The 23329-nt window shown below is 39.0% G+C and overlaps 1 protein-coding gene across 8 annotated transcripts in view; it reads left to right on the plus strand.

Moving 5' to 3' along the window:
* Positions 1–3430: 3430 nt before the first annotated feature.
* pclob (piccolo presynaptic cytomatrix protein b) overlaps positions 3431–23329 on the plus strand; it is a 61335-nt gene continuing 41436 nt past the window's right edge. For 7 of the 8 annotated variants that reach the window (XM_017405717.3, XM_017405720.3, XM_017405718.3 and 4 more), the window contains exons 1-11: positions 3432–3545; positions 5015–6164; positions 6525–7376; positions 8394–9209; positions 9364–10185; positions 10508–11416; positions 11619–12518; positions 12642–13484; positions 13720–14613; positions 15053–16192; positions 16607–17671. In XM_017405717.3, coding sequence (XP_017261206.1) covers positions 5259–6164; positions 6525–7376; positions 8394–9209; positions 9364–10185; positions 10508–11416; positions 11619–12518; positions 12642–13484; positions 13720–14613; positions 15053–16192; positions 16607–17671 — 9147 coding nt within the window. In that variant the 5' untranslated portion in view covers positions 3432–3545; positions 5015–5258. Of the gene's footprint in view, positions 3546–5014; positions 6165–6524; positions 7377–8393; positions 9210–9363; positions 10186–10507; positions 11417–11618; positions 12519–12641; positions 13485–13719; positions 14614–15052; positions 16193–16606; positions 17672–23329 lie in introns of all 8 variants that reach the window. The other variant, XM_017405724.2, reaches the window with a different exon arrangement.

Genomic DNA, 23329 nt, shown 5'->3' on the forward strand with positions numbered 1-23329 from the left:
ATTACGTTTTGGAAAATAAAAATTAAGTTTAAGAGTAAAGTTTTTCTATTAACAGAAATCAGGTGTAGTTTGGAAGATAGTTAATCTAAAAATCTAGGTTTGATTTCTAGATTTTAATATCAAATTGTCTTTCAACAAGATACTGCTGCCACATTGCCCTCCCTGTATTTCTCACTTCTGAGTCCCTAACCCTAACCCAAATTAATGCATGTTAACTGTGATGCAATAGAATGGATTTGTGTTAGGAAAGTGGGGTAGCTTGATTTGCACTACTAAAACCTCTGAGTTTAAGCCCCCTTAAGCCAAAAGACTTTGGGGTTAGCTGCACTCCAGATTCACCTACTGGGTGACTGTGTTTGCATGGCTCATCATCTGTCTACCATGTCTCTCTCCCTGTGAGTATCAAGCCCTCAAACTTTGATCTGGACAGAATCCTCTCCATGCAGATCTGCTTCAATTTTACACTGGGCAGAATAAGCTGGGGTTAATATAACTTTCACTAAATTGAGGTCCAAAATGTTCCAAAGTAGTCATGATTAATCTGTATCAATTATTACATGGTAGCTACTTATGACTATTAATACACTAAATAATCTTTACATGTTAAAAAATAGAAACGATAGTTAGGTTTTAATGTGACATCACAAACATTTTCTAAATTAATATCAACCTCTTATTCTATTTTAGACTTTAGTTTTTACATCCAATAAATTACCCTACAGAAAAGGATCCAAATTTGAAGACAATATCATTAAATATCATCTCCTAAAATGTGCATAATCTCTGATTGTGTCAGTCATGTTAAAAATATCTATTTTAACAAAATTTAGTGTACATCAAAAAGGCCTTTGAAGGAACAAATTTTCAAATTGCTTCACTGCTTCACTGAACTTTTTGTCAGTGTATAATGTTGGCATTGTCTCTTACCAGAATTGAGCATAACAGTGACATGTAAAGACATACAGTAATATATACAAATAGACTAGGAGCTTTGTTCTGATACACCACTCACAAACAAACAAACAAACAAAAAAATCTCAAGACGACTCAAATGAAAAAGTAGCAGATTATGAGGATGAGGCAGAGACAGGTAATCAAAGATTAGGCTACTTGGTGGATATCCGGACCATGTAAGAGCCCAAAGCAAAGTTACAACCTATATCCCCAGATGGAGATTGCACTGATGAATGTTTCCTGTGTGTTTGTTTATGTGTGTGTGTGTGTGCGTGTATGCAGTGAAGCCAAATCTGGCACTTTCCAAAGAGAGAAAGCACCGTGGCGATTCTGCTGCTCACGCATCACAGATGACGTAACACACCCACACACCCACACAACACTTGCTCTCTATTATTCCCACACATCTCACTCACTCTTTCCACACATTAACTTGGTTTTGTGCTCAGTGTAAATTTGCGTCTTGGTGTGGAGGCAAGTAACTATCAAAACCTGGCAACACTAATATGATTGTTCATGAATTCTCTTTTTTGTAGAAGGATTGTATAAAGAGTTAGGTTTATTTGCCTTTTTGTGTGGATTTTTATTCTAGCTAAAATGTTATAATACACTGTATTGTAAATCAGGTAATAAATAAATAAAAACAACAGCAACAAAACAAACAAACAAACAACTACAACCCAAAGTGATAAATTACATGATATGAGCCTTTAAATATTTTAAACTGAGTTCTATTAAGATTCTGATCAAGCAATACAAATGATTTTAACTTGGAGAACTAAAAAAGCCAGAAAGTTTCTTTAAAATTCAAAATAAGTACAGCATTATTATTAGTACACATTATAAAATTATTACTGTTTCCAATTCATGTCACATCTGCTCTGTACTCTTGTGGGAAAAACGACACACTAAGAGCCAAAAGAAGAAGAGAAAATGAGGTTACACAGCCTAAAGCTTTGTGCCTGTGGGTGTTTGTTGAGTATCAAAATGCCACTAAGTGTCCTACTTTTAATTTGAGTTCATAAGAAAATCAGTGCTGGGGTAAAACAGACAGACTACTGAAGGAATGCATTTGGTCCAAGAATTACGTTGCTTGTGATCAATTTATTGGTCAGACTAAGTTATTGACAACTAATTTATTAACTGATTTTCAAAACTGTGAGATACAATTACAATAACTATTATAAGAAGATTTTAAGTTAGCTCAACTTACACACAAAAAGAAGATATTTAGTCAAAATTTTTGTTTCTTCGTAGTTTTGTCCTATGTCTTCCTGAAAAACCAGAAGGGATGTATAAGGAATATTACATATCTTCTAAGGTGGGGTGATGTGCAAATGTCATGACCAATTCATATTATACCTTCTGTAAACAGCTATTTGAATTGCCTCAGTATGGAGGAACAGAGTTTATTTCTGACTGAACTGTCAAGCTAATGACTAGTTCTAGCAGTTCCAATATCAAAGTGGATTGCAGTAACAATAAAACAACTTCACTCTTATATATATATATATATATATATATATTTGATTGTTACATAAATACTACTTTTTAAACCCTTACTCTGTCATCAGTTTCCTATTACATGATATTCATGCAGCCTGAAGTGTTCCAGGCAGCACCAAACATGCTATAGTTATCTTCTGTTGTCACTGTTTGCACTTCTAAAAAAAAACACAAGTCTATAGCAAAACAGTGTCAACCTGAACCTGCTATGAAACAATCCACGTTGGTGTGGAAGTAGCTTGGAGTGGCTGTCAGACTATTTCTCCTAACTGAGGCAGTTCAAAGACCTACTTACAACAGGTAAGATATTAAGTGTTCATAACCTTTACACCAAACCCAACTTCAAAATGTCCAAAGTATCCTTTTTAGATAAGGGAGACAGAGAAAAATCTATCAGTGTAGAAACACATGTTCCTATTTCAGCACATAGGACAGTGAAATGTTCTCATAGTGGGAACATGTGGCTGCTGTTCTTTCTGGCTGGCATTCAGCTGCACACATAGTGAAAATCCTACATCTGACTAAAAACTAGACACAGATGGAAAACAGAACTGCAGTCAATTGACTACAGACAATGACATAGGCCTATTATAAGATTATATAAAAATTTAAAATGATTACATACAAACAAGTGCAGGAAGCTGACATTATGTTCTATAGAGGAAAATTAAAATGACTTGAATATCTCTGATGTTGCTCTTATGGCTTGGCCTTATCCCTTAGTAAGTGGGCTATACAGCACACTACTCATGACCACAGGGACATTTCAAACATATCCACGGCCACCGAGGAAATGCGCAGTAACATGCACGCAGGGGGACATCTTCGCCGCCGATCACACGTGACTCCGGGGGAAATAAATCGCTTGTCCCTTTTAATTTCAATTTCCGTGCGTGATATATATTGTGATCACCTGTCAGATGCGGCGCCTGCGCACTAGAGCGGGAGGCGGAGTGGGCTCTGATAGCTCTCAATCTGCTGCCCTGTGCCCTCCATCCGTCGGCGGTAGACTGGCACGGAGCTGGGGGGGATATCCGACGAGCTCCGAGGAGGAGGATGGAAATTCAGATCAGCTTCTGGTGAAGGTACAGAATCCTCGGGTTTCCGCGGGGAAACCGCGCTTTAGTGTTTGACATTGTGACCGTGGAGGGTGAAGGATGCTCGGCTGCAGGATGGGAGGGAATGAGCGGGGGGGACACGGCGCGGGGAGCAGATGGTGTGTCGTGAAATTGCAAACGATGACAGGAGCTTTTCGCTTGGTTTCGTTGTTGTTTCAGACCTGCTTTAAACAAAAGAAGAATATATCGAGACGTTGACTTTTTTAGTATTCGAACAGGTGCTTTGTCAAGGGCACACGACTGCGATAACGTGTTTCCCCCCTTCTCGTCCCCCCCACACTCCACTTGGATCTGTCATCACCTCCTTTCCTCTGCGGACTAATATCTAATGTAGAATGGACCTGGCTTTACGCTTGCTGTTTTTTCTACAAACATAAACTGCCGTGGATGCACGAGATCCGCCTATAGCCTTGCTGCATGTGGGCAGTGCGGAGTGAGAACAGCTAACATTTGGAGAGGTAGTTTGTTCAAACACCGATCTGCAACCGCCTTCATGTTGCTTTTTTAGTATTTTTAACTGTTTATTTGTTATGAGTAGAGTATTATAAAGTGTTCCGCGTGTGCATTATTTGGTGGGCCCCTACCCGGATGTTCCTGCAGTTTCTCCACAGAGAGCGCTAGATTCCCTGTATTTACTTGTCTCACTGCTGTAAAACATGTCCTGCATGACATTCCACAGTCTTTAGACAATTGACGCCACTGAAGGTAATGAACGTAGAATTATTGTTGTTATTCTGGACTGGAGTTGTGAAATCTATGCACTGACATTTGAAATGTTTTTTTTTTTATTTAATTATTTATTTTTTAGACGCCAGGTTTATTGAGAGAGGCATCCTCCTCGTTGTTGTACATTAGTCTTTATTGCATTGCTGGAAGGAGAACATTTCTCTTCTATCCGTGATCATCAGAGCGGCTTAGTCACTGTCCGTGGTACTGAAAGCAACACTAGGAGCAGATAGAATCAAAGTGGAGAAATTAATCATTATTGTGTATCTGGCTTTTTCTTGTGACTTAAAATAGTCCCAGCCATGACAAATGCACATTTCATTAGTTATTGTACCACAACTCTCATTTACGTTGGATATAAAGTCCAATCCATCTATTGCAAAACTGATTCATTTAGATAAGGATGTGCTTCTCTTAAAGGAAGCCTTTGCCACACATTATGTAACACACTGATGGCCTTGAGTTATGAGTGATTACTTGAGGGTAAAAAGCCCACAGCATTTAATAAGTAAATATGTGTCTATATATTTCCTCCACATCCAGTGTCCCTGCATTCATCAAACATTGTACATTGCTTTTGTTTTGTTTCGTTAATCAACGTGGTTTTGATTCTGTTGTGTATATGATTTTTACAATTTTTTGTCATTCTGTTCCCTGCTTTGTTCTTTGTCATCTTAAACTTGACTTACCTTTGTCTGTCATGCAATTAGGAAGTCCGATGTGGATGCTGAGCCTGAGGACAGCCCAGGAAGCAGCAGCAGCAGCAGCAGCAGCAGTGGCAGCAACAGCAGGAAGGCTGCAGATGCCCTCTCTTCAGGCGCTGCTCCAGCCCAGGCCTCTACAGGAGAGCCAGGACAAAGAGGGGACAGCTCCTGTTCTGACTCTGACAGTCCTGTAGACTTCAGCTCCAGTGAGGAGGAGGACGACGACAACGAGGCAGAGGAGAAAGACAAAATGTTCTCCTCCAAATTTCTTAGTGGGGCCAACCCTCTGAATGCTGTGTCTTCTGCTGTAAACAAGTTTGGTCTATTTGGAGATGATGGAGAAGGGGATAAAAAATCATCTCCCCAGCAAGGGAGGAAGCCATCTGGAGAACAACAGACTGGAGCAGTTCATGGAAAGGACACTCATCAAGAGCAGGGTCCCACAAAATCAGGCCAAGGGCCCTCTATGCAAAAGTCTCAGCCTCATCCTAAACAAGGTTCACCACAGCTGCAGGGGAATAAACAGACAGGACCTGCAAACATGCCTTCAGGGCAACAAGCTACTTCAAGCAGAGTGGTGGAAAACCCCAAAACACAACCCATGGGCCCACCACAGCAGGTTTCACTGAAACATGGAGCTCAGCAAGTGTCTAAGAGTGGAGCACAACCAGAATCTCCCAAAGTGCCACCAGACAGACAACAGGCACCACCAAAGACAAAAGTGCAACAAGGTCCTGCTAAGACTGGTGCACAACAGCAAGAACCTGCAAAAACTGGGGTACAAGGGCCCACAAAGGTTGGGTCAGAATCAGAAAAGCAACAACAGCAGTCACCAAAAATTGGACAGCAAAAACAGGACCCAACTAAGGTGGGACAACAGCAGAAAGGGATCAGAGCCACACCTCAGAGTCAGTCTTCTGATAAACAACAAGGCATTAAGGGACCAGGCACACCTGACCTGACTCCAGCAGGGTCTCCATCACCGGGAGCAACCAGAGCCAGATCTCAGCCCAAAGCAGTTTCTAAAACTCTTTGTCCAGTCTGTAACACGGCTGAACTCAATATCCATGCCAAGGAACCACCTAATTATAAAACCTGTACTCATTGTAAAGCTGAGGTGTGCAGCTTATGTGGCTTCAGCCCTCCAGACTCTGATGTAAGTACTGGCTTTTTATTTATTTTATATGTTAAAATGATTCTGTGCAATTTAAACTGATGGATGTTCTCTTAACATGATACTTCACAACAAAAATGTTTGATTTAAGCAATTACCATAGCCACAATGCATTTTTCAACATTTCTAAGACTCCCGTAATATCTCATGAAAAAAGGAATAAATCAGTCTCTGCTGTGTTGCTATTTTAGTTTTTTGTCCTTGGTGAATCACTTGCTTTCACATATATTCAGTGTTATGAGTTTTCAGGGTTATTGTTAAAGACTCTTAATTAATTTTGAAAGTGGTGTTTTTCTTCTTTCTATTAATTTTGTGCATTATGTGCCTGTCTTTTTCATGTAGGGCCGTGAGTGGCTTTGTCTTACCTGCCAAATACAGAGAGCTCAAGGATCTATTGAGCCACCAGGACCTCCCACAAAAAAGTCTTCACCGAGCAAAATTTCTGCTTCACAAACCCAGACACCATCTCCTGCTGAACCAATTAGAAAAGAAATGTCAGCACCAGGTTTACCGCAAAACATGCAGTCTAAATCAATAAAAGTGCCAGCGAAGGGTGAAGCTGAAAAAGGACCAGAAAATCTAATACATGTCAGTCCAGCATCTTCTAAGAAAATGACACCTGAGACTCAAAGAAAACCGGGACCTCAAAAACCGCAACTGAGCAGTCAAACTGGACAGATGCAAAGCAGTGCCACCTCTGCTCCCCAGCAGGCTTCAGGAGGGATATTTGGCTTTGGTGGTGGTAAAAAGGAACCGACAAAGGCAGATGAGTCTGTGACTGGAAAGATGTTTGGTTTTGGTTCCTCCATTTTTAGCTCTGCATCTACTTTGATAGCGTCAGCTGTTCAGGATGAACCCAAAACCACACCACCGGTTTCTCCGAAAATGCAACCTGCAAAGGACACTAAAGCAGCTACTGTCCAAAGGGTGGAGCAAGAAAATAAGCAGCAACCTTCTCAGGAGGAAAAAGCTCAATCAGCAGGCCAGGGTAAATTGGAAAGGTCCTCAGTAGAGTCTCCAAAGGCAGTTTTAACCTCCCGCAATGCTCCTAACAAAGGCCGATCTACTTGTCCAATCTGTAAAATGGGGCTCAACATGGACTCAAAGGATCCTCCCAACTACAGCTCTTGCACTGAATGCAAAAGCATAGTTTGTAATCAGTGTGGATTTAACCCAATGCCAAATGTTAAAGAGGTAAGAATTAGTATTCACTGAATTAGTGAGTTGTAGAAATTCTGAATGATGACACAAGATATAAAAATATTTTTTAAAATGTAAAACATTTGAAACGAGCACTTGTATCAAATGATGTATGAACAATTTTACAGTTTCAAGGACAAACTTCCGTTGTTTCTGGATTTGAAGAAATTTATTGTTTTGAGTTGTTATTCTTCCAAATACCTAAAAGTGCCAGTTACTCAGTTGCAAGACTGTTATGAAATCAAATGTTTTTGGAATATTTTATTTCTTTTTGCAATGAGGCTAATTACCTTCCTAAAGAAATGTTTTTCATCAATTACCGAAAAAAACAAAAACACGCTGCTTTTAGAGAACTGCCCACACTGTATCAATTACTGCTGATCATCTTTGATTAAAAATATTTACCTTTTTTGTTTCAAGCTAAACCACATAATTTGCAAACTTACACCCACATGTGCACACACCCACATACGCACACTTACTAGTATTGTAGGTAATACCACGTGCAGAGTAAACAGACATGGCAGCTTCAACGCTACCTGAAGCACAAAGAACTTGACACTTGACTCTGTAATTCAATGCACAGTTAGTATCTACCTTGCCAAGGACAGTCCAAGGCTATTTGATCTTGTTGTTCCACTTTAAAAATTGCTAGAACAATACCAGATCAGGATTGGAATAAAAATGCACAAGGCCTTTGCACTATTTTAAATGCAGTTCACAGGATGTGTGTATGTGTCAACTAAACTGCAGAATTATTACCATTTATTTTTATTAGTTTCGCTTTATAAGTTTTAAAACAGGCTGGAGCAAATTCTAATACTTTGTACTCCCATTTGTTATAAATTAATTAGAAAGCTAAAATTAACTAAATCAACATGTTTTCTGATTTTCTATCAAACGTGGTAAAATTTTACTTTGCCGGCTGGTGTATTCCTTGCCATGTTTATGTTTGAGCATTTTATTCTAAAAGAGTTAATTTATAGCTGAGTTATGTGTTTTCTTTTAAAGGGAAAAGAGTGGCTTTGTCTCAACTGCCAGGTGAAACGAGCTGCTGGGGGAAGTGAACCACAGAAAGACACATCCTCAGCTAGTTCATTTAAAGAAGCAACTGCAGTACAATCTGCACCTCAAAAAACATCTGTGCCAGGCTTTCTTCATAAAGATGTATCAACACCACCAACACAACCTGCCAAGGCGGAAGGTCTAGACAGTTGTAAAAAGGTGACCCCAGCTGCTGGTCAGGAAACATCTAAGGAGGGCCAGAAGCCAGGCCCTCAGAAACAAACAAAGCAGACAGTTGAAACTGCACAAAAACAGGGAATTGCCACAACCCAAGAAACTGGAGGCTTTTTTGGTTTTGGTGGTTCTAAAAGTCAAGCTGTTGCTGCAAAACCTGGAGAGTTGATGACTGGGAAAATGTTTGGATTTGGTACCTCCATCTTAAGCTCTGCTTCCAATTTAATTACTTCAGCTGTTCAAGATGAGTCCAAAATTACACCTCCAGTTTCGCCCAAAATGTCACCTGCAAAGGACTCTAAATCTCCCACTGTTAAGAAACAAGAACTAGAGAAGAAACCGCAGGAGCCAAAGCAAGCCATGGGTCCAACAACAGCAGCGCCAAAAACAGATAAACCTTCATCAGAACCGCCAAATAAAACTTCAGCTTCACCTGTTGTTTCCAAGACAGGTGAATCAACTTGCCCCCTCTGTAAAGTGCAACTCAATGTGGGCTCTAAAGATACCCCCAACTACAACACCTGCACCGAGTGCAAAAGCACTGTTTGTAATCAATGTGGATTTAATCCTACGCCAAATGTTCAGGAGGTAAGATAAAAATAATTATAGTTAAATAGATTGCAAAAAAATAAAAAATAAAAATACATGATCAATGATTGTACTTTTTTAAATAGCACAAATTCTTCTGAACTATAACAATGCTGATCTGAATTTTATCTGGTTAATGTTTGATCTGTTGCAGGTGAAGGAGTGGTTATGTCTCAACTGTCAGGTGCAGAGAGCACTGGGAGCATCTGAGCCTCCAGGAACTCCCAAGATGAAACTACAGACCTCACCAAATAAAGCTGCCAGTGCCCTAAAGAAGGAAGCTCCCTCTCAACAGAAAGATATTTCAATAACTGAAAAATCTAAGGAGCTCTTACCATTAGGCTCTCCCCAACAGAAACCCAAAAAATCAGCTGAGCAGACAGCAAAGGCTGAAGTTGATAAAGGGTCCAAAAGTCAGAAAGATACCAGTTCAGATGCTGGTCAGAAAACTCCACAGCAAGGCCAGAAGACAGGCCCCCAGAAACCATTAGACCACACAAGTCAAATCGGACCAGAGAAGACAAAACCTCAGCCTGATAGTGCAAAAGCTGCTGAATCACTTGGTGGAAAAATGTTTGGTTTTGGTTCTTCCATTTTCAGTACTGCATCTACTATAATAACTTCAGCTGTACAAGATGATTCAAAAACAACACCACCAGTTTCTCCCAAAATGCCAGTTGCAAAGGGAACCAAATTATCCCCTGTACAGAAACATGAGCAAGAAAAGAAACCACAGCAGATTCAACAACCCAAGACCTCTCCATTGCTGCAACCTAAAGTAGAAAAAGGGCCACGAGAGCCTCTGAAGGGTCCAGTGGCTCCAGATGTTCCAAAGGCGGGTCAATCATCCTGTATGCTCTGCAAGACAGCACTCAACTTTGAGTCCAAGGATCCTCCCAACTACAACAAATGTACAGAATGCAAGAACACTGTCTGTAACCAGTGTGGATTTAATCCAAAGCCAAATGTGTCAGAGGTAATTACAAAAACATTCTGTCATTTGCTGTTTTCTTTAAACATAGTATGATCCACAGAAATGTCTCTGCAGTTCAGTGTTTATGCCTTTAAATAATTCTTATGAAAAACAAATTAAAAACCCAAATCAACTGCATGACTTCCGTAGTGAAAGTAACAGTAAAATACTGATTTATAAAAAAAAAAGGTTCATTTGACCACCTATACAAATAGATATAAATTGTGAGCTCAGTTTAGATTTCTGTTGCACGTCCATTCACTACAATATTTAGATAAATGTGTTGTGAATAATGTGTATTCTACTTTTTATTTTTATCTTTTAGGCTAAAGAATGGCTATGCCTAAATTGTCAGATGCAAAGAGCTCTTGGTGCAACTGAACTCACAGGGCCTCCCATGAAGTCACAAAGTGGAGCTAACCAAACTTCTCCATCTGCTATACGTCAGAAAATAATTGCTCCCACCCAAGAGGAAAACCAGAAGAAAGAATTGTTTAAATCTGAAACAAAAACAGAAGCCCCAGTACCTGTTTCATTACAAAAGAAGGGGAGTCCCACACCAGGTTCTCCTCAGAAGACACAGAGTTCAGCAGTGACATCTGAAACTAAATCTACTAAAGAACCAGAAGGGGAAATGAAGTCTGTCCCAACTGTTAGTCAAAAAACACAGAAAATGGCTGACCAGGCAAATCTGCTTGAACGCGGGAAGCCAGAAAAATCACCTAGTGGTCCTAAAACAGAACCAGATGTTTCCAAGACAACCGAGTCCCTGAGTGGAAAGATGTTTGGATTTGGTTCCTCCATTTTCAGCTCAGCATCCACTTTGATATCAGCTGCTGTTCAGGAAGATTCACAGATTACACCACCGGGCTCTCGTAAGATGTCTGCACCAGCACAGGTCTCTCCCAAGATGTCTGCTGTGTCCAAAATTTCTCCAAAATGTTCACCTGCAGTTTCTCCTAAAATATCACCAGCAAGGGAGAAAAAAATTCTTCATCAGAAACCAGAGCTGGAGAAGAAATCTGATGAGTCTCATCCAAGCAAAGATGGCAACGCTTCACCACAGCCACCAAAAGTCTCTCAAACTGGCACAGATGTAGGCCAGACCACCTGTCCACTGTGTAAGGTTGAGATGAACATTGGCTCAAAGCAGCCTCCTAACTACAACTTATGCACTGAGTGCAAGATCACTGTTTGTAACCAATGTGGGTTTATCCCCATGCCCATTGGAGAGGTAAGTAAAGAAACACATCTCATGTGATAAAGAAAGCTATCTTTTAAACTTATAATTTATATGACAGTTTTTGCCATTCATTTTTATGAATGTATAACCAACATACCTACTGGGTAGTTTTAAGAGTTTTTTCTCAATTTCTTTCTAATTTCTCTATATCCTAATCCTGAATTAAAACACCTTGTTGTCTGTTGTGTCATAGGTAAAAGAGTGGCTTTGTCTTACTTGTCAGATGAAACGAGCAATTGGAGCCTCTGACCTTCCAGGACCTCCCACTTTAAAGTCCCAAACATCACCCAATAAAGTTCCCATATCTCCTCCTGTTCAGCTGAAGGATTCCAAACTCACTGCGCCTCAAAGGAAGGACAGTTTAGACTCAGTGGAGAAAACAAAGGAGACCTCTAAAGTAGTCTCCCCCCAGAAAAAAGAATCTGAAGCTGATGCTGCTTCATTTAAACAAACCACAGATCAAAAAACACCAGAAGAAAAACTGAAAACAGTTCAAAAGAAGCTGCCAGATCAGCAAAGCCAACCTGAACGCAAACTGAGTAATGCTACTCCTGCAGCACAGCAAGAGTCAGTGAGTGGGAAGATGTTGGGATTTAGTTCTTCCATCTTTAGCTCTGCCTCTTCTATGATAACCTCAGCTGTTCGGGATCAGCTGAACACAACTCCACCGGTTTCTCCCAAGACGTCCCCCAAGATGTCTCCTGCAAAGGAATCTAAATCTCCCATTGTACAGAAAGTAGAACAGGAAAAGAAATCAGATCAACCTCAGCAAGCAGAGGGTCAACCATCTGTAAAGTCAAAACCAGATGAAATTAAATCTCCTGCTTCCCAGAAGCATGATCTTCAGAAGCCATCCTTACAGACAAAGACATCTCCATCATTACAAGCTAAAGTGGACAAAACACCATCAGGAACTTTAAAGCCAGAAGCTGGTCCTCAAGCAAGAGAGAAACCAGACCAATCCACCTGTCCATTGTGTAAGATCAAACTCAACATGGGCTCCAAAGATCCACCCAACTACAATACCTGCACTCAGTGCAAGAACACTGTGTGTAACCAATGTGGATTTAACCCCAGGCCAAATGAAACAGTGGTAAGACAATAAAAACGTTAATTAATGTTTCACAAGCTGTTAAAATTGGCATTTGTAACACAAAATGGTATTTATACACAATTCATTACCTAACACTGTTTGATCAAACCTTTTTTTTCCTAGGTTAAGGAGTGGTTGTGTCTTACCTGCCAGATGCAACGGGCCCTTCAAGTGACTGAGACCCCAGAAGTGGCTTCTCTCAAATCTCAGACATCCACAAAATCCCAGAGGATGGATGTCACTAGCACACCTGAGCCTGGAAAGAGAGAGCCATCTGCACTACAGTCACCTCAAAGGAAACTGTCTGCAACAGCACAGCCAGATATATCTGAGACTGCTAACAAGCCAGTTGTGCAGAAACAGGTCAGCCCAGTTCCATCTCAGATAAAAACACAGGAGCCACAGAAAACATCAAGTCCAGATAGATCACCAGGCCAAACAAGATCGACTGAACGCAAGCAAAGTAATGCTACTGCAGCATCACAGAAAGATTCAGGAGGCTTCTTTGGATTAAGTGGTGGTAAAACTCAACCTGAAGTGGACAGTTCAGCAGAATCTGCAACTGGAAAAATGTTTGGCTTTGGTTCCTCTATTTTCAGCACTGCATCTAATTTGATTACCTCAGCTGTTCAGGATCAGCCCAAGACCACTCCACCAGTTTCTCCTAAAATATCCCCTGCAAGAGAGATCAAATCTCCTGCTGCCCAGGAAAAGAAGAAACCAGAGCTTGATCAGACCAAGACAACTGATGTGAGACAAGCCAAAGTGGACAAAGCTCCACCAGAACCTCCAAAGACTAAAGAGGCCTCCCAATCTGCTGTCAAACTAGACCAGTTCTCCTGTCCACTTTGCAAGGCTAAACTTAACATGAGATCCAATGATCCACCCAACTACAATACCTGTACTCAGTGCAAGAACACAGTCTGTAACCAGTGTGGATTTAATCCTATGCCAAATCAGTCTGAGGTAAGTGAGATTCACTCAGGATATTTAAGAAGTATTTATTTATAATGTTCTTTTTATCTAACATACTAAGTATAATGTGTAAGTATATTAACGGATGTTTAACTGTACTACCAATTGAAACACTGTATACAGGAGCATCATACTTTAATATGCTCTGTTATACTCAATTTTTTTCTGAAAAAAAAAAATCAGTGTTTAACAAACTTTAAAAGCTATAATGTTTTTTTTTCAACAGATGAAAGAGTGGTTGTGTCTGACTTGTCAGATGCAAAGAGCCCTTGCAGCTGCCGAATCAGGGCAGCCTCCAGTTATGAAATCTCAGGCGTCACCTAGCAAAGTGTCCGCACCTGTTAGTTCCCAAAAAGATGTCACTGCCAATCAAAAGAAAGATGTAATTTCCACAGAAAAAGCTGGAATAATAGGCAAAACTCTGAGGGACAGTCCAACACATGGTGCAGCACAAAAGAAAGAGGATATTTTACAAACAGCTGGTGTTTCAGGCCCAACAAAAGAAGAGAAGCCCAGTTTACCACCTGCTGGGGATGTTTCAATTTTCTCTCCACCTCAAAACAAAGCGAGAGAGCCTGTTGTTCCAAATCTCTTGAAATCAATGCCTGCTGAAGCTCCTCCTGTGACCACAGATGGTGAAAATTTAGTTCAGAAGGAAGCTTCATTAAGTTTTGAACCTTCTAAAGTGACTTCTGTAAAGAAAGAGGACAAAGTTGAAGGGATTGAAAAATCAGCAGATCAACTTGTGAAATCCTTAGACAAGACATCAGAGATACAGATTTCTCCAAAGTCCAGTCCTCAAGTTTCCCAAAGGAAGCCTTCCCTAAAGGACGCTGAACACAAAGAGGTGCAAAACACCCAACCGGAAATTATACCACACAAGCCTCCAGAGCATACTGCTCTTCTGTTAAAAGAGAGCAAAATTGATAAAGATCCACAAGAGTCAGCAACACCAGAAGCACCCAAAGATGCACTTAAAGCAGATGGATCTACTTGTCCACTTTGTAAGCTGGAGCTTAATGTGGACTCTGAAAATCCTCCCAACTTCAACACCTGCACTGACTGTAAAAGCATCGTCTGCAACAAGTGTGGATTTAGTCCAATTCCTAATGTAACTAAGGTAAATATACAGGTGTAAATTCTCAGTTATCCATGACATGGCAAATCCAAAAAAAGAAAAGAAAGAAAGAAAGAAAAATGGACTTCTATTCTATAGGTGAAGACATTTCTCAATTAAGAAAGATCCCCTGATGGAAGGTGAAACATCTTCAACTGAAGAACAGAAATCCAAATGTTTTAATTTTTATTTTATATATTAAAATTCTTGAATTAGGTAAATATTTTACACAGGAATTTTGCTGTGAGCTTAATATCACCATTAAAGAAAAAAAAGTGAAATTGTTGCAATGTGGTTAGATCTGTTTTGTTGTAATGCATTTTTAAACTTTTGGTAGGGCATCACATTTTCCTGTTTCTGTTTGCAAAATGCATTTAGACACAGACTGAGTGTTAAATATAAATGACTCATGACACAGTCTTGTTTTGTGTTTGCTTTTCAGGCGAAGGAGTGGCTGTGTCTTAACTGTCAGATGCAGAGAGCACTTGGAGCTTCTGAACCACCAGGCCTCCCTATGATAAAACCACAGCCTTCACCAAGCAAAGAGGTCTCTGTCACTACACAGAAGAAAGAAACTCCAACTGTATCTTTAATGCAAGGCATTTCTAAGCCAGTCACACCTAGTAATGAACTTGGTAACATTATTAAAACCAAAGAAACAGAAATCTCTGCTGTCAGTGTGCCATCAATGGAAGTTAAACCTACAGCTGCTTCATTACCTGATAAAACTGCTTCATCCACTGTCACAAAGATAGATGTTTCAGGAGCTTCACAAAAGCCACCCTCAGAAATGCCGAAAGGACAACCTGATGCACCACATAAACAGACTGAAAAGGGCCCAATTCCTTCTAAGCCTGCTCTTCCTTCAGAATCAAAAGCAGGAGAGCCATTATTACAAAAGTCTCCTAAAGCTATTACTCCATCTGAAATGTCTGTTTCTTCACAAGACCAAAAAGAAGAAAAGCCACCACTAAAACAGCCTCCAAAAACTGGAACCTCTCCAGCTAAATCTGTTCCACCACAAGTTCAGCCTCCAAAGCAAGAGTCAGGGAGTTTCTTTGGCTTTGGCCGACCTAAAACACCACCTACTGCTGCAAAATCTGGAGAGTCTGTGACAGGGAAGATGTTTGGCTTTGGTTCATCTTTCTTAAGCTCTGCATCCACTTTGATATCTTCAGCTGTGCAGGATGAACCTAAGACTACGCCACCAACTCCACGTAAGATGTCCACTACAGACAAAGTCACTCCTAAGTCTACACCACCGGCTTCTCCAAAAACAGTACCTGCGAAGGACACCAAACCACCTCTTGTGCAGAAAGCTGAAGAAAAGAAACCAGAAAAAACAAAGCAGGATAAGATTCATTCAGCTGAACAGTCAAAAGTGAGCAAATCCCCATCAGAGCTCCCAAAGCCACCAGCAGACACCAAAGATGCTTCAAAAGCAGATCAGTCAGTCTGTCCACTCTGTAAGATCAAACTCACCATGGGATCCACAGATCCTCCCAACTACAAGACTTGCACTGGATGCAAGACTACAGTCTGTGTTCAGTGTGGTTTTGATGCAATGCCAACTATATCAGAGGTATTTAAGAGTTACTTTTGCTTTAATTTGCTTTATTTTTTTTCAGCGATTCCTTTAAATGAGAATTAAACAAATCTGCTTGTATATTAGTTGTATTTGATTGTCTTGCTAAAACTTGATAATTTTGTCATTTTTTTTAATTCTAAAAGTAATTATACTTTGATAACAATTATAAATAATTAACTTTTTAAAAGTGGCAACAAATATTTTTAGGAAGTGGCGTTTAAATAGATTATTTTTGTGTATGAATACATGTGACATTCAGATTATTTTCTCTCTACACTCACAGACTGCCAATGGCAAAAAAACACTTATTTATATTATGTTATGCATTATATTGATTGTTTCATTTGTCTGGTAAAACCCTGTCTTAAAGTTTTTCCTCCCTAATGTTTAATTTTATTGCACTTTTAGGTAAAGGAATGGCTTTGTCTAAACTGCCAGATGCAGAGAGCCCTTGGAGCACCTGAGTCCACAGGACTTCCTGCTGTAAAACAACAGCCCTCACAAAGCAAAGCCTCCCAGCTTCCTTCTGAGCAAAAAGAAAAGCCTACACAAGACAAGGACATCCATAAAGAGGACGCCCAAGCAACTCTAAACGAAAAAGAAACCCCGAAAGCTAAGGTCCCAGTTTCTTCTGCACCTGACAAGATGGTAACATCTCAGAGAGATTCTGTGCAAAAGGCACAAGTGGTTTCAGCTACTGAACAGGGACAAGCAACAACAGTGTCAGATCAGCAGAAAACAGCTGAAAAACAACAACAAGTGCAGGTTTCTCGAAGTACAATGCCAGCAGTAAAACCAGGATTTACAACAAAAGAAGCTGGTAAGCTACCTTCACAGCCCTCAAAAGTAACTCAACCTGCCAAATCTCCTACCCCAGTTCAGCCACCTAAACAGGATTCTGGAGGTTTCTTTGGCTTTGGTGGTCCTAAAACACAAGCTACAGCAGCAAAATCTTCTGAATCAGTCACTGGAAAGATGTTTGGTTTTGGTTCATCTATTCTCAGTTCTGCATCTACATTGATAACCTCAGCTGTTCAGGAGGAACCTAAAACTACACCTCCTACTCCAAGGAAGATGTCCACTACGGCTCCTGTCTCTCCCAAAGCTACACCTCCTACTCCAAGGAAGATGTCCACTACAGCTCCTGTCTCTCCCAAAGCTACACCTCCAGTTTCTCCTAAAATAACCCCTTCAAAGGATACCAAAAGCCCTGCTGCACAGAAATCAGAGACACCTCAACAGCACAAGCCTGCTCCATCAGCCCAAGAAAAAGCAGAAAAAGCTCCACCAGAAACTTTGAAATCCAAAGACGAGATCAAGGTTGCTTCTAAGACAGGTCCACCCACCTGTCCACTTTGTAAGGTGGAACTCAATGTGGGCTCAAAGGACTCTCCTAATTACAACACTTGTACCGAATGCAAGAACACTGTCTGCAATCTATGTGGATTTAACCCCATGCCCCATACAGCAGCGGTAAGTGCACTCAATCTAACTTTTCCATTTCACAGTTTTCTTTTATTTTACTCTTCTATTAGTTCCCTTTTTTACAGTTTAATTATTTGAATTACTTTTATAAAATTGCCAGTTTTCAGTAATCAGTTATGCTACTGACAGGCTATCATGCAGAAGAACACTGCAGTGTAAAGAAGAAAGATACATTTTATTCATATACACATCATTTAACAGCTTTTAGAAAACAAAAATCCCCACATTTATATTGCAGTATACACTCCTTGTACTTAATAAACACATTCACTTGGTATTGTACTTTATGCTGAAGTGCAGCTGATACAAATACATAAATTGTAAACAATAAAAATGACTCTGATACAAGCAGTTTGGAGAAAATTGTAGTTGAAATTATTGTGAAAGTAATGACTGGCTAATGCACATTAAGAGTTCATATCATGGTCAAATGAAGTCATTTATCTCAAGACAACAAAAACCAAATTTTTTTAGGAGCAGTGTTTTCTGAAAGAAAGACTACCTCTGGTGTAGACGAAAGGCCTTTTACACACTGAGGAAAATATACTTTATCGGAAAACAGGGAGCAAAACATAAAATAATGTTGTCTTTAAAGTATTTGGATTTTATTGTAACTTATGACCAATAAAGGTCTTTTGTTATCTCCAGTCAGGTTAAAACCTGTTCAGAGTAAGTTCTTTTGCTTCATAGTTGGCTCTCAAGTCAAGGGTTGATCTTTTTCATGATCATCTTCCAGTCAGAAGATCAGTTATTTGATTACCTACATTTTTACAAAACAAATTGTCCTTGGATACAAAACACTTATACTGTCATCTCAGTGTGTTTTTCTAGAGAAAGACTTACAGTACAAACAAATTATTTCAGACTATTGGTTCTTTAAAAAAAACGTACACAGTAGCACCATTTGTTTTGTCTCTCACTTTAGTTTTCTTCATGTCATTATTCTTGTACTTTCAACAATCTTTTTTTCTTATTTTGGATGGTAGTCAGCAAGCTGCACATTTTTTGGTTCTTAATGTTTATTGTTTCTGTCTGGTGAAAGCATGGAGAAACAGAAAGAGTGACTATAGTGCAGCATTTTATTCAGATTGAAAACAGCAGAACTGATGCAGTGTTTTTTCTTTAATTTTCTCAACAAAGAACATGAGTTTTAAATGTGGAGAAATATTAAATATGGGTGTCAAATAAAGGAGAGCCTTAATGCATTCTTTGAATTTGAACAGAGGTCTGTTACCATCTCATGTAATCTATCCTAATCTTTGAGTTAATTCCCTAGTTTAAAAGTGTCCAACAAAACGTGCCAAACAACATGCGGTATGGTGGTTGACTGTTGTGGTTTTTTTCTCTGCTGGACAGATCAGATTTGTTACGTAACTGCTCGGCAGACAGGCAGAGCAGAACATGTTTTAAAGCCATGATTGAGGGTTGTGCAACAGTATTAGTGAGATGGGATTGGCTGCCATAGGAGACCAGGGACCCGGGGAAACTCCAAACCCCGTGGGAGATTTGAGATTTCAAATCCCTGTGATATGCCAATAAGTAGAGGTGAAATGGATTAGGTTTATCACAACATGGTGCTTTACATTTGAACCAGACATTTCTTTTCATATAGCCATTTGCTCCTCTAGAGATCAGTAATTCAGCTTTTTCCTCGTCATTGTGTGTGGGTGGTAATGGTGTACCTGATTTATTACTTATCTACTAATGCGGGTCATGCTTGATACCCTGCAGTGATTCCTTGACTCGTCATTAGTTGAAATGTCAAGTGGAATAACAACGACCTCTCTATAAAATGACTTTTTCCCAAGACATCTACATACCTTTGTAGTTCTGAGTTAACATTTAATACTGTATCTCAATTTCTCAGGCCACAAAAAAGTGACAGATACATTTTACAAAATATGACTGGCTTTATATCAATCATGTTGTTTACATATATAAAAGACTGAGGCTGACAGATAGTGTTATGAGAACAGGAATACTCTCCCAGACACCAAGCAACAAAATCCATCTCTGTAATGAAGCTTATTATTTATTTATTTGTGCCTTAAATTGTCTTCCAAGCCACAGATTAGGCTACCACCTGCTCAATTTGAGTTCATATAGTGAAACAATATTGAAATGAGATGAGCCTTTTATGTAATTGATACTTCCCTTCTTTTTTTCTTTTTCTTTCTTTTTTCTTTTTTTTTGAGGGGGAGGATATCATTTGACTGGGGAAGGGATAAGCACAGTTGCCGCTATGTGTATAAATGAGATTCATTCCTTTAAGTCAAATGGAAACAGCCCAAACACAATGCCATTGTATTAGATGAACTAATGTATTTACTGCTGTGTTTCTTTTAACTTTTATGCTTGTTAGTCCTCTAACATTAATGTTTGTGACATTTTCAGCAGAAAGACAAAAATGCAGCCTTTTAGAACATACAAACTACTTAGTAGTAAGGTTTGAAAGAGAAGAGGTCTGCTTCAGGCAAATTTAGTGCTTGCATAAAGTCTGTCCATTTTTCTCCTTTGCCTGTTCTACATCAGCTGATGCCTTTAAAAGCCTGGGAAATACTGTTGTTTGATAAGTAGGGCACACGTGTGTCATACTTTGGCAGCTAAAGCTTTGTGTGTGACTGGCGACACAGGATGAATTAGAGTTTAACATGATTTCCATGTAGTTTTGGTTTGAAGGTTTAAAGCATTGTGTGTATTACTGTATTTGTCTTTTAGTTTTGATTTACTATCAAATCCATTGCAAAGGTTTCAAAAGAAACTGGGCACGTGGCTACTAAATAATTCCCTGGCTGTCATGTATCATTAATTCTAGGTCGCCTATTTTAACTACATTATCCACCGATAACAGTGAAAATGGAAATTGCTACATTTATTTTTGACCTCAGTATTGCATGTTTTGTTTTAATGCAAGTTTTTATTAAAGAAACAACACATTGTCAGAATAAATAGCAAGTTCCCTAGCCTCAGGGGAATAAATAGACTTAAAATATGCTGAATCACAAATTTGCTGTCATGTCTGGCCGTGCTGCTCTTGTTCTCAAGTCTGAACACATGAGCATGCACACACACATAAAAAAACACCATCAGAGAACATAGTAAATAGATGATAACTTATTAAGGGCCATACAGTTCATATTTTACTTAGTTAGCAATTTATTTAGATTTTTCTAACTCACCATCCTCATTACCATTTTTTACCCAAATGTTTATTGCTCTTGTAAAGGGTGGCTTTGCATTAATATGTTATTATGCATTACAGTGATACTGACACAAAAATTCTTAAAAATGTTTGTCGCAGGTAATTCTGCAAAAATATGTTGTCCACACAAACATTGATTTTATGACAGATATGCCAGACTCAAAATGAATCAATTAAATTAGATTGCTGTTGACCTCAGATAGAAATTATATTGGTTGTTGAAGGCAAAGTGAAATACATTTGATATCAAAAAGAGAAGACATAAAAGAGGAGAGAGATGGGGAGAATAGAGTGATTACCTGATGGATATATTTTTATGTTTCAAACAACATTAGAAATAAAATATGGATAGGATTTGCGTGGATGTCCTGCACCTGACATGTTGATGTTGTTAATAATTTTACTTTTTGTAGATGAAAGCAGTGGTACATATTTTATATGCCTAAATTAAGTCATCTACATCAAGACCTAGTGGGCATTTTTGCTTCCTTCAAAGTTACGTTTTAAAAACGAGACATTCTAAATATTTCAGCAGTAAATAAATCTTTTTACCTTCTGAAATGTTTTAATAGTTTTAAAGCTTACTTCATAAACAATATTTCCAGTTTTAACACATTAGAGCCTTAAAACTGAGTAAATTATCATAAGTAACATTAGTTTAGGTAATTGTAATTGATTGCAGCATTGTTCCATATGTTTTTGTAACACAACATTGAGAATTGAAAATGTTAAACCTTCTCTCAAGTTGAAGCTTTGACAGTGAGAGGTAAAAATCTTTAAAAAATCTTAAAAAAAATCCTAAGTTAAAAGAATCCCATTTTCCCAAACTGTAGTTTAATGTTTATTATGTATAGCTTACACTATTCACAGATTGTATTGTTTAATGTACTCTATTTTTCTGACTTTAGACAAAACTTGGACAATTTGAAATAATTTTACCAATATTTTTATGTCATAAAATACAGCAATTTGTGAATAAGGGATAGAAATATAAAAAAAAATTAAAATATGTGAAAAATGAAATTTGTCATCTTTCTGTCCTTCATAGCTAATTTGACAAAGTGAAATCCAGTTTACTACTTGTTTTGGTGTTCCAAGCAATTTGTAAAAAAAATTTTAGAGCTGACATGGGTAAAATGTCATTTTTCAAATGATGCTTTTCATTACAGAAGGATCATAATGTCCCCAAAGCCTTTGATGGAACTCGACTTAGTATTCAAATCCAACAACAGCTGTCAAGGCTCTTAGGGAATATTAACTCCTTTCACCCTGCATACATACACACTCACACTCATACAAATGGCGTATTTTCACATTGTGTCCTTATAAAAAAGAGAGAACTGGACAAGTGGAGGATAGAGTTCTAAACATTTGGTGCTTTTCTCTCAAACCTAAAAGGACTTGAAGGAACTTGTTTAGTAATCTTTAAGAAACATGATTTTGGTGGAAAGCAGTCTTGTCTATAGACTTGTCATATCGTTTTGTATGGTTTGGAGAAAGGAGTGGAAGTGGCAGAGCTGAAGATGTTGAGCTTTTTCTTGGGAGGGACGAGGATGGACAGAATTAGGAATGAGGTCATCGGAGATACAGCACAGGTTGAATAACTGGGCGGTAAAGTTAGAGAGGCTGACATGGTTTGGACAAGTGCAGAGGAGGGACAGTGGATAAATAGGTAGAAGGATGTTAGAGATGTAGCTGCCAGGAAAGAGACAAAGAGGAGACATATGGATGCAGTTAGAGAGGACATGGAGGTAGTTGAAGTGAGGGCAGAAGACGCAGAAGACAGAGTTAGATAGAGGAGGATGACTCGCTGTGGCGACCCCTGAAAAGGGAACAACCAAAAAAAAGAAGAAGAGTCTTGTCTATAGACCAGCACATAAATCCTATTGCCTTACAACAGAAGTAGACATCCCCCTGGTACTTACAAGCTTTGAAAATAGTCATACTGAGAAATGACCAAGCACACTCTACTTGCTGCATTCTGACTGTTTATCCTTTTAGCTCATATATTTAGGTAAGACATTTCAAAATTGAATTTGTTCCCTCTTGATGCAGCAATGACAAATTATTTTTTTTTTAAAAACATATTAGTGTGAGGAGTAAAATCAGTATTCTAATAATTTACATTCACCTGCTTTTAACAGTGTTTTTCATTAGTAAGGTATGTATATTTATTCCTAAAGCTGCAGTTACTTCCTAAGACAAAAAACATGCTGTTATTGTAACCATTGTGGTGGGACGTATGCTGATACACGAATTGACAGACCGGCGCTTGGGATGCATTAGCTTGTGTGTAAAACGAAGCACTCTGCTTATTGCAGATCAGTAAGTTGCATTCTTTGTTTTCAGAGGGCTTAATATATGAAGAGCTAAGCACTGTGGGGGCTGCTGAAAGCCAAGTATATTAGCAATCTAAGCTTCAGCCAAAGGCATCTGCCAGAAAA

The sequence above is a fragment of the Kryptolebias marmoratus genome, linkage group LG11 (assembly GCF_001649575.2).
Source record: "Kryptolebias marmoratus isolate JLee-2015 linkage group LG11, ASM164957v2, whole genome shotgun sequence".
NCBI lineage: Eukaryota > Metazoa > Chordata > Actinopteri > Cyprinodontiformes > Rivulidae > Kryptolebias > Kryptolebias marmoratus.